Genomic DNA, 13,586 nt, shown 5'->3' with positions numbered 1-13,586 from the left:
TCTTTTTTCTTATGGTTCCCTGGTGGCTCAGATGGTAAAGCGTCTGTCTACGATGCGGGAGACCCAGGTTCAATCCCTGGGTCGGGAAGATCTCCTGGAGAAAGAAATGGCACCCCACTCCAGTACTCTTGCCTGGAAAATCCCATGGACGGAGGAGCCTGGTAGGCTACAGTCCATGGGGTCGCAAAGAGTCCGACACAACTGATCGACTTCACTTTCACTTTTCGCTTTCTTTCTTTTTATTATGTCTATGATGTGTGTGTTGGTCACTTAGTCATGTCCATCTTTTTGTGACCCCATGGACTATAGCCCACCAGGCTCCTCTGTCCATGGATTCTCCAGGCAAGAATACTGGAGTGCATTGCCATTTCCTTCTCCAAGGGATCTTTCTGACCCAGGGATCGAACACAGGTCTCCTACATTGCAGGCAGATTCTTTACCATCTGTGCTATAGGGAAGTCAATGATAGGTCAAGGGAAATTTGTAGCTTTAGGTAATTATAATAGAAAAGAAAAAAAAAAAGGCTGAAAATTAGTGATTTAGGCATTCAAAATTAAGAATATGTGGGAAAAACAAACTCAAAGAAAGTAGAAGTTAGATAAGGGGGCAGTAATATCTGAAATTAACAGAAAGCAGTCCAACAACAGGGAAAAAAAACAAACAAACCCAGAGAGAATTTAAAAGGTGAGAAATTACCACTTTGAAAAATTTAACAGCAATAAATACATCTGGCAAAATTGATCAAAGCAAAAGTGAAGAAATAAATACAGTGTTGTGAATGAAAAGGAGGAATATTGCATACAAAGGATATAAAGATAAAACATTATTAATAATATTGTTTTAATACATGTAAAGTTTAACCAAATAAACTTTTAAAGGAAAAATAATAATTTTTCAATAGTGAATTAAGAATAAATAGCCTAAATATAAACAGACCTGTAACTAATAATTTATATCAATAATTTAATATCCCCACAAAAATTAAGACATAAGTTCAGCCAAACATTCAATGAAAGTGACATTGAATATTTTCTTTCAGAGAATAAAAAATGAAGACATCTTCTTCAATTGTGAGATTAATAAACACCTTTATACTAAAATCAGATAAAAACAATGTAAGAAAACTTAGGGGCCAATGTTACTTAAGACCATATATGGAAAAATCCTAAACAAATTACAAAGCAGACCAAATCTAACAATATATTAAGACAATAAATAAAAAAGTTAAATTTGTCCCAGGAATGAAAAGTTTAACAACTGAAAATTCACTTATGCAACTAATTAAATTTAGAGATTACAGAAAAAAAATTAATTGTAAAACACTGTAAATAGATGTAGAAAAAAGCATTCAGAAAGTTCAGTACATGTTTACAGTTTATAGTAAACTATTAAAAATGCTTTGTAAAAATAATATTTAGTAGTGAAATATTGAAAGTCTCATCTCAAAAATCAGGAACAGGGAGATAAATAAGCACAATTGTATTGCATACATTTAACAGAGTAATAAAGGATCTAAACTAAGCAATTTTGTTGTTTAGTCGCTTAGTCATGTCCAACTCTTTTGTGACCCCATGGACTGTAGCCCACCAGTCTCCTCTATCCATAGTATTTCCCAGGCAAGAAATTGGAGTGGGTTACCATTTCCTTCTCCAGGAATTAGATTACACACAAGTAGTACCATGAGGCTGGAAAGAACACAGACCAAGGATACCAAAGTAAAACCACAGAATCTTTTTCTATCAGAAAGAATTTCAAGGATTATCTGTATGTATCTGAGATATAACAACACTGATTAAAAAAACTAGCAATTCCAAGAATGCTTCCTGGGTGATAAACTAAACAATAGAAGAAAGTAAAACTCTGAACTCATTATTTTCAGGTGATCTAACTAATATTAGTGAATTAATGCACTAATTAATTAGTGAATTACTGACAGTTAAAATTATGAGATCAAATATGTAAAACTATATAACATGTATATTAGCATATTTACACTTAATACATGAAACTAAATGTATTTTGAAGAGAGAAGAGGACATAGGGTTCTGTTTCTTAATATTCATTATGAATGCACAGATACTTGATTTTCAGTGTTCTTTGTCCTTTACATATATGTTACAGATATTTTTACAAGTATGAAATATTCCTTTCATACTTGAAAGGTATACTCAACATAGAAAGGTGCTGTTCTCTTAAAAAAAAATACAGTCTCTACTTGTTATATGGAAAATATACATTATGAAAAACAATAGAAAAACATAGAAAAACTAAGGTACCTTAACACAAATAAGTAAGTGATGCTGTCATGAAAAGCACTTCTGTATTTCGTGAAAATATTGCCTGAGAATCCCAATATTATAGATGGTAAGTTTCTAAAAATATGTTTTTAATTGTAATAGAAGGTATTATCCCAGAGCTCACTCTTTGCAAAGATGAGTCATGTGAAAATTCTGTTGGTCAACATGTTTAAGTTATGGCTATGACTGTACAGAACATTTGGAAAGTTTAATAATTTGTGTCACTTTTATTTCAACTGAGAGCACAAAATAATCATGCAATTTGCTACCCTTATTTATAGTATAATAAGAATTTTGATATAACCACAGTAGTTTCAGGGTGATTGATACAACATAAGGAAAGGATTTATTTTTGATATGAAGAAAAAAGTATTATTATGTTGAGTGTCATCTGGTAGAAGTTAATAAATAAGATCTGACATTGTGTTTTTGTGATGTTAATGACAAGCCATTTCAAAGGTTGGCACATAATTAGGTTCAATATATCATCCAGCAATATTAAAACTTTTAGGCTTAAAAGGTTAAAATTTTCTAAGACTAGTAAGTTTCTATAGTTTGAACATGATCATCTCAGTGCTTTGCTTGGTAAGCTGAATGTTCTCTATAGTGTTAGTTTTCTTTCAGAGAGGATGGGGAGAGCTTAATGATGGTATGACGCCAGAGATAGAAATTAATTTTAAGTGATAATCACTATTTGTGCCAGCATTCCAATATTGGATCAATGTCATTTAAATACAAATATCCTGAACTTGCTAAGGATAACTTACATTTCAAACGACAACTTATTAATCATGTTATTTTCCACAGAGCCAACTAGATATATTTCCATTTCATATGAATTTGCAGCAATAACCTATATCAAAGAACACTTATACTCCATTATACAGTGCCGTGTATGTGTGTGTGTGTTTCTGACTGTGTGTATTTCTTGACTGCATAGACAAAAAGTAGATGCCAAGTCGTGTTTAACAAGATTAACTTTCTCCTAATGTACCACACACAAGAGCATATGCTTGTAAACCAGTTTGGACTATTCGCTTTCTGTTCCATTACAAAACAAAGAGTCTGTCAGGTTATTCAAAGGGAAGTCACCAACTCAGCTCTCTGAAGTCTTGGAACAAACTATAATTTTTTAATTAACATTATAATTAACCCCAAAACTTTCAATAGTTCTTTCAAACATTTAAACATGAGGTAGGCATAAGTATAATTTCATTTTCCTATCTCTTTCCAAATTGTATCATTGGGAAAATTGTTTTATGTGAGCAACCTGGTCCATTTTGCTAATCTGAGGTTGAGGTAATTTTCCAGAAATGAAAATTTTTAGCTTCAACTTCACTACACAAACTCTGTGAAAATGATATAACATCATTTTTTTCAAATAATATTGACAGAATGAATAAAGAGCTAAAAACCAAAGTTACTGAAATATTCTGAATGTAAATGTGGTGATGAACACGAAAATCCTACACCAAATTCCTAATCTTACATTGAAATCCACTGTGCAATACCTCAATGATATTTGAAATTACTAAATGACTGCTTTCTTTTATAGCCCCAATAAAATGGTAATTGATTCCAATATATAATTGAATATCCAATATTCCAATAATATAATTGTTCCAATAATAGACCCACTAAATTTTCTCCTTTCAGTATTCACCTTCCTTTTCAGTGTGACTTTAAACACCTATCTCTAAGAGGTGGAGTCTCATCTGTTGTCCCTTGACTCTAGGCTAGTCCTGTGACTTGCTTTGACAGATAACATGTAGCAGAAATGAGCCAGTTCTGTGCCTTGGCCTTGGGAGCTTCTGTTCCCCCTCTTAAGCCATGAGATCAGGCTCCTGTAGGAGTATAAGAGACAGAGAGTTGCAGGGTTAAGTCAGCCTGGTTTTCCCAGCAACGACCTAGGTTTGGAAAAGCCTGCCCAAATGAGCAAGATTATGTCTTGGTGCTTGGCTGGCCTGTGGCTTACTGCAGATGCGTGAGTGAGCAGTCTGGCCCCACTTGAGGACCACTCAGTACATGTGAGCTAAAAGGAATGTTGATGATGCTCTGTGTGCCTGCATTTTTGTGGTTGATTGTTACATGGCCTTAGGGCAGCAGTAGATAACTCATATGAAGCCTATTGTTCCCAGTTACAGTACTCAAGACAAAATTCTATACCAAGGATTTGCTGACTTTTTTCTATAAAGATCCAGATAGTAAAAAATTTTGGTTTAGTGGGTCACATGCTGTCTCTGTTGCATATCCCTCTTTGTTTTTTTTCTTTTTACAACCCTTTACAAATGTAAATTATTTGTGGCTTTTGGGCTGTAGGGAAAGGGCTGTGGACCAGATCTGGCTTGTGCACTGTCATTTGCTGACCTCTATTCTGTATCTTGTTAAGACATTATACTGCTAACATGATGCAGAATAAAAGATGCAAAGGGATTCAGGATGCAAAGTAAGGCAATAAAATGTAATACAACTTTTAAAAATATGATTATACAAGTTTTTTTTTTTTTTTCATTTTGAACTTTGTATGTTTCTTTTCAATGGTGTGCTGGCAAAATTTTAATAACCAGTAAGTACTATCACCATAGCCAATTTCACCCAGTCAATAGAGTAGAATTGAGAAGAGATGTGTATACAGTTGGCCCACATGAGCTAGTAAGAGCTGACTCCTGCAGACCATTATTGTATTACCTACCTTTTGTACTACCTATACCATACGTCAGTAGTAATTATAAAAGAAATTGATTATAACTTAGACAATTGTTGTTTAGTTACTAAATAGTGTCCAACTCTTTTGCAACCTCATGGACTGGAGCCTGCCAGGCTCCTTTGTCCATGGGATTTTCTAGGCAAGAATAATGGAGAGGGTTGCCATTTCCTTCTCTAGGGGATCTTCCCGAACCAGGAATTGAACACACATCTCCTGCATTGGCAGGCAAATTCTTTACCTCTGAACCACCAGGGAAGCCCAGGCCATACAATGAATTTCCCTTAAACTGATTTACTCCTTCTGCTTACCTCATCTTTCTGACCCCAGTAAGTTTTGGTTTTGTGATCCCCTGGCCTTGGAGAAGATTACTATACTTAAAATTGTCTTTCTTCTATGAGTGACCTGAATAGCATTTATCTATGCAACTTCAGTTTCAAAGAAAATCACTTAAGGATAAACTTACCTTTCTTGGTTTGCTCTCCTCCAATGGGAGAACAGGAAATTATCTTCTTTTCAGGCATGGTTATTTACAGTCATTTGAAACCTAATTAGAAAGAAAAACATTTAAATATCATGAATCAAAATTAGTTTATGTTTAATTTCACTAAAAATTATCAACTCAAGAACTGGTAATATCAGAATATGTATTTAATATAATGTAATGCCTATATAATATATCTGCCTGCAATGTGGGAGACCTGGGTTCGATCTCTGGGTTGGGAAGATCCCCTGGAGAAGGGAAAGGCTACCCACTCCAGTATTCTGGCCTAGAGAATTCCGTGGAGTGCATAGTCCATGGGTCACAGAGTTGGACACGATTGAGCCACTTTCACTTTCAATTTCTATGCCTATATATAAAAATCAAAACTAAATTATGTTTAAATGCAAGGAAATTAACATTATACTTTTTCCTCTGAGGATTACTATGAATCTATTTAGGAACACCAAATGTAAAAGTTCTCTTTGAAGAGGCAACTTTGATCCTCTGCTCTGCTAACTTAAATAGACACCTGGCCTGAGTACTAGATAACTTAGCATTCAGCATTGAGGCTGTAGGCTCACAGCACTTTGGGAATTTTAGAACCTTCATTGTTTCATTTCAGATGATAAAGTTAAACCTTACTATCATCTTTTCCCTGCATTCCTTCAATTCCTTTTTAAAACATTTTGTATTATGGACAAAGTCAATTATATACAAGTGAAAGTGAAAGTTGTTCAGTCATGTTCAACTGGAGAAGGCAAGGGCAACCCACTCCAGTACTCTTGCCTGGAAAATCCCATGGATGGAAGGAGCCTGGTAGGCTGCAGTCCATGGGGTCCCGAAGAGACAGACACAACTGAGCGACTTCACTTTCACTTTTTCACTTTCATGCATTGGAGAAGGAAATGGCAACCCACTCCAGTGTTCTTGCCTGGAGAATCCCAGGGACGGGGGAGCCTGGTGGGCTGCTGTCTATGGGGTCACACAGAGTCAGACATGACTGAAGTGACTTAGCAGCAGCAGCAACAGCATGTTCAATTCTTAATGACGCCATGGAATTCTCCAGGCCAGAATACTGGAGTGGGTAGCCTTTCTCTTCTCCAGAGGATCTTCCCAACCCAGGGCTTGAACCCAGGTCTCCCACATTTCAGGCAGATTCTTTACCAGCTGTGCCACAAGGGAAGCCCCAAAAAGGATTGAGAGAATTACTCATGTAATTTGATCATAATAATAGCCTCAAAGTCTCATGAGATAAAAATCAATTAAGGTGATTCTTACTCAGCACAAACTCAAAGGGAACCTAGCACACAAAGAGACAAAATAACAAAAGTCAACAGAAAGGAAAGATACCAGAAACTGCTCCAGAGTTACTCCAGATAATGAATTACCAGTGTAAAACAGCAGCAGCTATGCTTAACATGCTTATAAATAGAATATCAAATTTTAAAATCTCAGAACTAAAATTATGTAGATTGATACTGCAGATTTGAAAATAAGCCAGTTAGAAATCCATGAACTGCAAGCTGCTGTGTAACTCTGCTTCCAAACTCACTGGTTCAATTTAAAAGCCAATATGACAACACTGAAGAAAGAATTAGTGAAACAAGTTCAGATAAAAAGAAACTATTAGAAAATACAGAAGCAAATGTAAAATTCAATGTGCTCAACCTCCATTTTTAGGAAGATGGAGTGAATGTACTTACCCCTATTCCTTCCCCTACATACAACAATGGACATTATATATAAAATAAACATAAGACTTTAAAAGATGGAGAGAAGAAGGAAGCCTGGCTAGGTACCTTGAGATCAGAGGAACAATGAGGTGGTGAGTTTCCAAGATTTTCTTTTTGCCTTATACATCCCAAACTTGAAACTAAAGAAACCAGAAACCCAGATAAGTATGCCAAAGGATACAGACCAAATAAATCGCTGACAAAAACCTGCTCTCTCTAGCCAAGGGACTACCAGGAAAGGGGCAGTATAGCAAAAGGGAATGCATTTATATAATTGTCTCTCTATTCCAGCCAATACCACAGAAAAAAAACTGGCCCCACAAAGGCAGAGTCAGGAGCCAGGATTATTTCCATTCTTGCTAAGTGGTAAGGGGGCACCCCTAGTTACTTGCTGGGGTGATGTCAGAAGACTCTGATGTCCTGTAGGAATCCAGGACTTCCATCTCCACTGGTTGGAGGCAGCCTCCCCCATCTCAGTATCAACGGACACTCTGTGGGGAGACTGGACATCCACACCTCCTTATAGCACTAACCAGGCACCTCTTCTCTTCCCCAGTGGATTGGCTTCAGAGCAGGCTTAGTCATAAGTCACAACTTTTCACTACAATCCAGTAGTTAGGAGGACCACACGCTCTCTATGGTGTTAGTGGTGTCCATGTAGGAAGCAGTGACTGGGCATCCCTACCTCTCCCAGTGAGGGAGGTGTCACAGAAAGTCTAGTTGGAAGCTAGGACCCACAACCTCTTCTTGGCAATAAGAAGTGGAAACTAAAATCTCAATGAGATATCTATATAGCTTATCAGAATGACTGAAACAAACAAACAAACAAAAATAGTTGCAACACCAAATCCTGGCAGGAATGTGGAAAAATTGGGTCACTCTTACACTGCTGGTTAGAGTATGAGATGACATAGCTACTATGGAAAATAGTTTAGCAGTTCCTTTTAAAACTAAAAATGACTGTCAATATGACCCAGTTGGTTGCACTCTTGAATATGTATCCCAGAGAAATAAAAAACATATTTTCACTCAGAAACTTATACAAGAATATTCTTAGGAGCTTTGTTCGTACTAACCAAAATGCACACTACCCAAATGTCCTTCAGTGGTGCATGATTAAAAGTTGTGCACATCTGTAACATGGAATACCACGCCACAATAAAAGGGAACAGACTCTCCACACAGACAACACCTTGGATGACCCAAGATTAATTATGCTGAGTGGAAAAAAAAGTCTCAAAAAGATGTGTATTGCATGATCCATTTCATTTATGAAATAACATAATTATAGAGATGGAGACAGGATCATTGGTGGGAAGAGGGTGACATCAGGGAGTATTGTGATGATGTGCAATTAAATATCGTGATGGTGGGTGGTGGTTGGTGCTTACACAGAGCTACACATTTAATACAATTTCATAGAGCTATATCAGATCAGATCAGATCAGATCAGTCGCTCAGTCGTGTCCGACCCTTTGCGACCCCATGAATCGCAGCACGCCAGGCCTCCCTGTCCATCACCAACTCCCAGAGTTCACTGAGACTCACGTCCATTGAGTCAGTGATGCCATCCAGCCATCTCATCCTCTGTCGTCCCCTTCTCCTCCTGCCCCCAATCCCTCCCACCATCAGAGTCTTTTCCAATGAGTCAACTCTTTGCATGAGGTGGCCAAAGTACTGGAGTTTCAGCTTTAGCATCATTCCTACCAAAGAAATCCCAGGGCTGATCTCCTTCAGAATGGACTGGTTGGATCTTTTTGCAGTCCAAGGGACTCTCAAGAGTCTTCTCCAACACCACAGTTCAAAAGCATCAATTCTTTAGCACTCAGCCTTCATCACAGTCCAACTCTCACATCCATACATGACCACAGGAAAAACCATAGCCTTGACTAGACAAACCTTTGTTGGCAAAGTAATGTCTCTGCTTTTCAATATGCTATCTAGGTTGGTCATAACTTTCCTTTCAAGGAGTAAGCATCTTTTAATTTCATGGCTGCAGTCACCATCTGTAGTGATTTTGGAGCCCAGAAAAATAAAGTCTGACACTGTTTCCACTATTGCCCCATCTATTTCCCATCAAGTGGTGATACACACACGAATAAGTGTGTGTATTATGGGTGAAATCTAAATAAGTTCTATGATTTGTGGTTTGATATTGTACTATAGTACCTTATGACGCTAACACTGAGGGATGGTGGGTGAAGCAGACAGAAAAGCTCCCTGTATATTTCTTTGCAACTTCTTATGAATCTATAATTATCTTTAAATAAAAAACTTACAATTAAAAAAGCTATAAAGGAAAAGAAAAAAATGATACCTAGAAAATCCTCATGCTTGTGGAAATTAAGAAATAAAACTATAAATAAACAATAATAGAACATATCACAGTGGAACTTGGAAAACATTTTGAACAATGATCATGAATATAAACATATCACAACATATGGGACACAGCAGAGCAGTGATTGGAGACAGTGTGAAGGGGGGAGCGGTCTATTTTAAATGGAGTCTTTGGGGAGAAGCCCTCCTTCAGAAAGTGACTATGATGAAGTGATTGGAGACAGTGTGAAGTGGGGAGGGGTCTATTTTAAATAGGGTCTTTGGGGAGAAGCCCTCCTTCAGAAAGTGACTATGATGAACTGGGAGAATGTGCCATAAAATTTTAGAGAAGAGTCATCCAGGAAGAACTGAAAGAGATCCAAAGCAGGAATAAGCTAAGAATGGCCCAGAAACAGTAATTGTAAATAATTAACTCTAGAACCAGCCTTAATGCAAAAGCAGAAATTAACAACCAAAAGGTCTAGAGCATTCCAGCTGACATTCATCCAGAGCATCCTATCAGCTGGGGCCTGGTCCCTGCTTCCTGGAACGCTCAGGCTGTTTTCACTATGGCAGACAAGCTTGTTAACTTGCCCTTCACCGGTCTTGCCAGAAAGCTGATTGTTAAATTTTCATTAATTTTGCAAGTCAGTTGAGGCCATGCGATAGTTTGAAATCAGCCATGGTGAGTAGATTTACACCATGAAAATCAACAAATGCCACAAATCAGGCCTTGTTTCTGTTTTTGTTTTGTCTTGAAATGTGGTTGTTAAATATTTATCAATGCACTACCAGAAAACACAGATTCCTGAGAAAACAGGACATAAGCTGCATTATTAGATAAAATATAAGGCTACTGGAAGAGAGAATGAGACAATTATAGATAAGATTATTGAGTTGGGTGGGGTTATCAAAGCTGCAATCCACTCAGAAGGAAAGCAATGAATAATTTGGTTCTAGAAATTGGATCATGAGGAGGAATAGGGTCATAAGAATGGAATGGTAAATAAAGGAGAATGTTAGTTTTAGGCTAAAGAAGTTTAGCTGTCAATTGTTTCAAATATTATATCTTCTTAAGCTATTTCCAATTTGTCCCTTTTGAAAATATCCTCTGCTTCAGGGAGGAAATAGAAGGAATCAGATTTAAATTCCAATTTAATATTACCAGACTTCCCTGGTGGCTCAGACGGTAAAGTGTCTGCCTAGAATACGGGAGACCTGGGTTCAATCCCTGGGTCAGGAAGATCTCCTGGAGAAGGAAATGGCAACCCACTCCAGTATTCTTGCCTAGAAAATCCCATTGACGGAGGAGCCTGGTAGGCTACAGTCCATGGGGTCGCAAAGAGTCAGACACAACTGAGCGACTTCACTGTCTTTCTTTCTTTAATATTACCAAACCCATAAACCAAGCACATGTGTACCTCGCAGGGCCTCTTCCTGGTCTGACAAAGGAGGGTATCCCTTGGCTGGCTTGTCCCTACTTGTGCCAGAGCTCACAACACCTCCCTCCTAACTCACTGCTTCCAATTACAATTGTAAAATTATTGTGCTCTTTTCTTAAAACAGTTGTTTTTGTTGACATTTGTGAGGCCACACATTTCTTTCTTTTCAGTTCCCTCCCAATCAACTGAAGTACTTTTCTTTCCATTGCTCTGATCCCTTATGAAAAGCCCTGCATCAGAGCATCCCTTTCAGTATCTATTTACTCCACTACATTTTCTTCTAATAACTCATTATTACTTAATATTTATTATAATTTTATAAACATTTCCTTTATTTTCTCTTTTTCCATTAGAATTCAGGGTCTATGATGTTCACTGCTGAGGCCCTAGCATCTACAATGGCACTATTAAATAGAACTTTGTACAGTGATGAAAATGTTCTGCATCTGTGTTGTCCAAAATGGTAAGCATTACCCTAAGCTACATGATCACTTAGAATCACACTGATCATTTGAAATGTGGCTAATGTAACTGTGGAATAGATTTTTAATTGTATTTCAATTAATTGAAATTTAAATCACCACATATGGCTAATGGATATGATACTATATTGGACAGCACCTGGAACATTGGAGGAGTTCAAAAGGTCTTAGTGAAAATGAGGGACTTCCCTGAGGGTTCAGTGGTTAAAAATCCATCTTGCAATGTAGGAGACATGGGTTCAATCCCTCGTGGGGGAACTAAGATTCCGTATACCGTGGGCCCACTAAACCTGTGTGCCACAATTAGAGAGCCTACAGGCCACAACTGAGCCCTCACACCACAGCAAAGGATCCCATGTGATACAGCAAAGATCCTACATGCTGGAACTAAGACCCAGTGTAGCCAAAGAAATATTTTTTTAAAAAGCAAATGAAATGATGCATGAATGGAAAAAAAAATGCATGTAAGAATGAAGTACCTGCAGTCAGTTTATAATCCTACAGATTTTGTTTGGGAATATCACTTTTCCTCTTTCTGTTTGTGCTTTTTGGCACTGGCTTTGTTTTTTTTAAATATAAATTTATTTATTTTAATTGGAGGCTAATTACTTTATAATATTGTATTGGTTTTGCCATACATCAACATGAATCTGCCACGGGTGTACACGTGTTCACCATCCTGAACCCCCCTCCCACCCCACTCCCCGTACCATCCCTCTGGGTCATCCCAGTGCACCAGCCCCAAGCATCCTGTATCTTGCATCGAACCTGGACTGGCAGTTCATTTCATATATGATATTATACATGTTTCAGTGCCATTCTCCCAAATCATCCCACCCTCTCCCTCTCCCACAGAGTCCAAAAGACTGTTCTATATATCTGTGTCTCTTTTGCTGTCTTGCACACAGGGTTATTGTTACCATCTCTCTAAATTCCATATATATGTGTTAGTATACGGGCGGGGGGGGGCCTGGTGGGCTGCCATCTATGGGGTTGCATAGAGTTGGACACGACTGAAGTGACTTAGCAGCAGCAGCATACTGTATTGGTGTTTTTCTTTCTGGTTTACTTCACTCTGTATAATAGGCTCCAGTTTCATCCATCTCATTAGAAGAGATCAAATGTATTCTTTTTAATGGCTGAGTAATACTCCATTGTGTATATGTACCACAGCTTTCTTACCCATTCATCTGCTGATGGACATCTAGGTTGCTTCCATGTCCTGGCTATTGTAAACAGTGCTGCGATGAACACTGGGGTACACGTGTCTCTTTCAATTCTGGTTTCCTTGGTGTGTAGGCCCAGTAGTGGGATTGCTGGGTTATAAGGCAGTTCTATTTCCAGTTTTTTAAGGAATCTCCACACTGTTCTCCATAGTGGCTGTACTAGTTTGCATTCCCACCAACAGTGTAAGAAGGTTCCCTTTTCTCCACACCCTTTCCAGCATTTATTCCTTGTAGACTTTTGCATAGCAGCCATGGCATTGGCTTTGTTATTCAATTTTCAGTTAACATGTTTGTGTTTCCAAACTGGAAGAGTATATAACACGTAGAAGTCCTTTTGTTTCACCACTCTTCATCAGGCATCTCAGCAAATCACTACATTCCTCAAATTTTGTTTGATTCTTCACTGCTGAAACAATTTCTGAGCTATCTTTCTAGACAGAAAACCTTCTCATTTTACCCATTTCCTGTCATGATTTTGTGTTTAATTGTTTGTTTTAAATATTCTTATTGTGAAATACTATATAGAAATATTTTTTAAAATACCTTGTATCCAACAATGTGGCCTAAGAAATAAGTGGTTAACAGTAACATTCAAATTCCAGTGTATTCCTCAGTGGTTCCCTTCTTCCCTCACCAGAAATTACAGCTATCAAATATATAAATGTCATGGTTTCAGTTTATTTCTATTACATATGTATCTCAAAATTATATGCTCTATAATACTGATTTAGTGTTTTACATCTTTATTTGAGCTTCCCTGGTGGCTCAGATGGTAAAGAATCTGCCTGCAATGCAGGAGACCTGGGTTCTATCCCTGAGTCAGAAAAAAGTTGGCTTAAAACTCAGCATTCAAAAACCTAAGAGCATCACATCCAGTCCCATCACTTCATTGCAAATAG

At 37.6% G+C, this 13,586-nt stretch overlaps 1 protein-coding gene across 1 annotated transcript in view; it reads right to left on the bottom strand.

The window, feature by feature from the left end:
* The window catches only part of CCDC178 (coiled-coil domain containing 178), a 417,287-nt gene that overhangs the window by 384,761 nt on the left and 18,940 nt on the right, over positions 1-13,586 (bottom strand). Inside the window, exon 2 of the mRNA XM_070778765.1 lies at positions 5,468-5,548. Within this exon, the coding sequence (XP_070634866.1) occupies positions 5,468-5,525 (58 nt within the window). The 5' untranslated portion in view covers positions 5,526-5,548. The remainder of the gene's footprint in view (positions 1-5,467; positions 5,549-13,586) is intronic.

Source organism: Bos indicus, chromosome 24, assembly GCF_029378745.1.
Source record: "Bos indicus isolate NIAB-ARS_2022 breed Sahiwal x Tharparkar chromosome 24, NIAB-ARS_B.indTharparkar_mat_pri_1.0, whole genome shotgun sequence".
Taxonomy (NCBI): domain Eukaryota; kingdom Metazoa; phylum Chordata; class Mammalia; order Artiodactyla; family Bovidae; genus Bos; species Bos indicus.
Note: the sequence above shows the minus strand (reverse complement) of the source record. Positions and strands in the feature narration are given on the sequence as shown.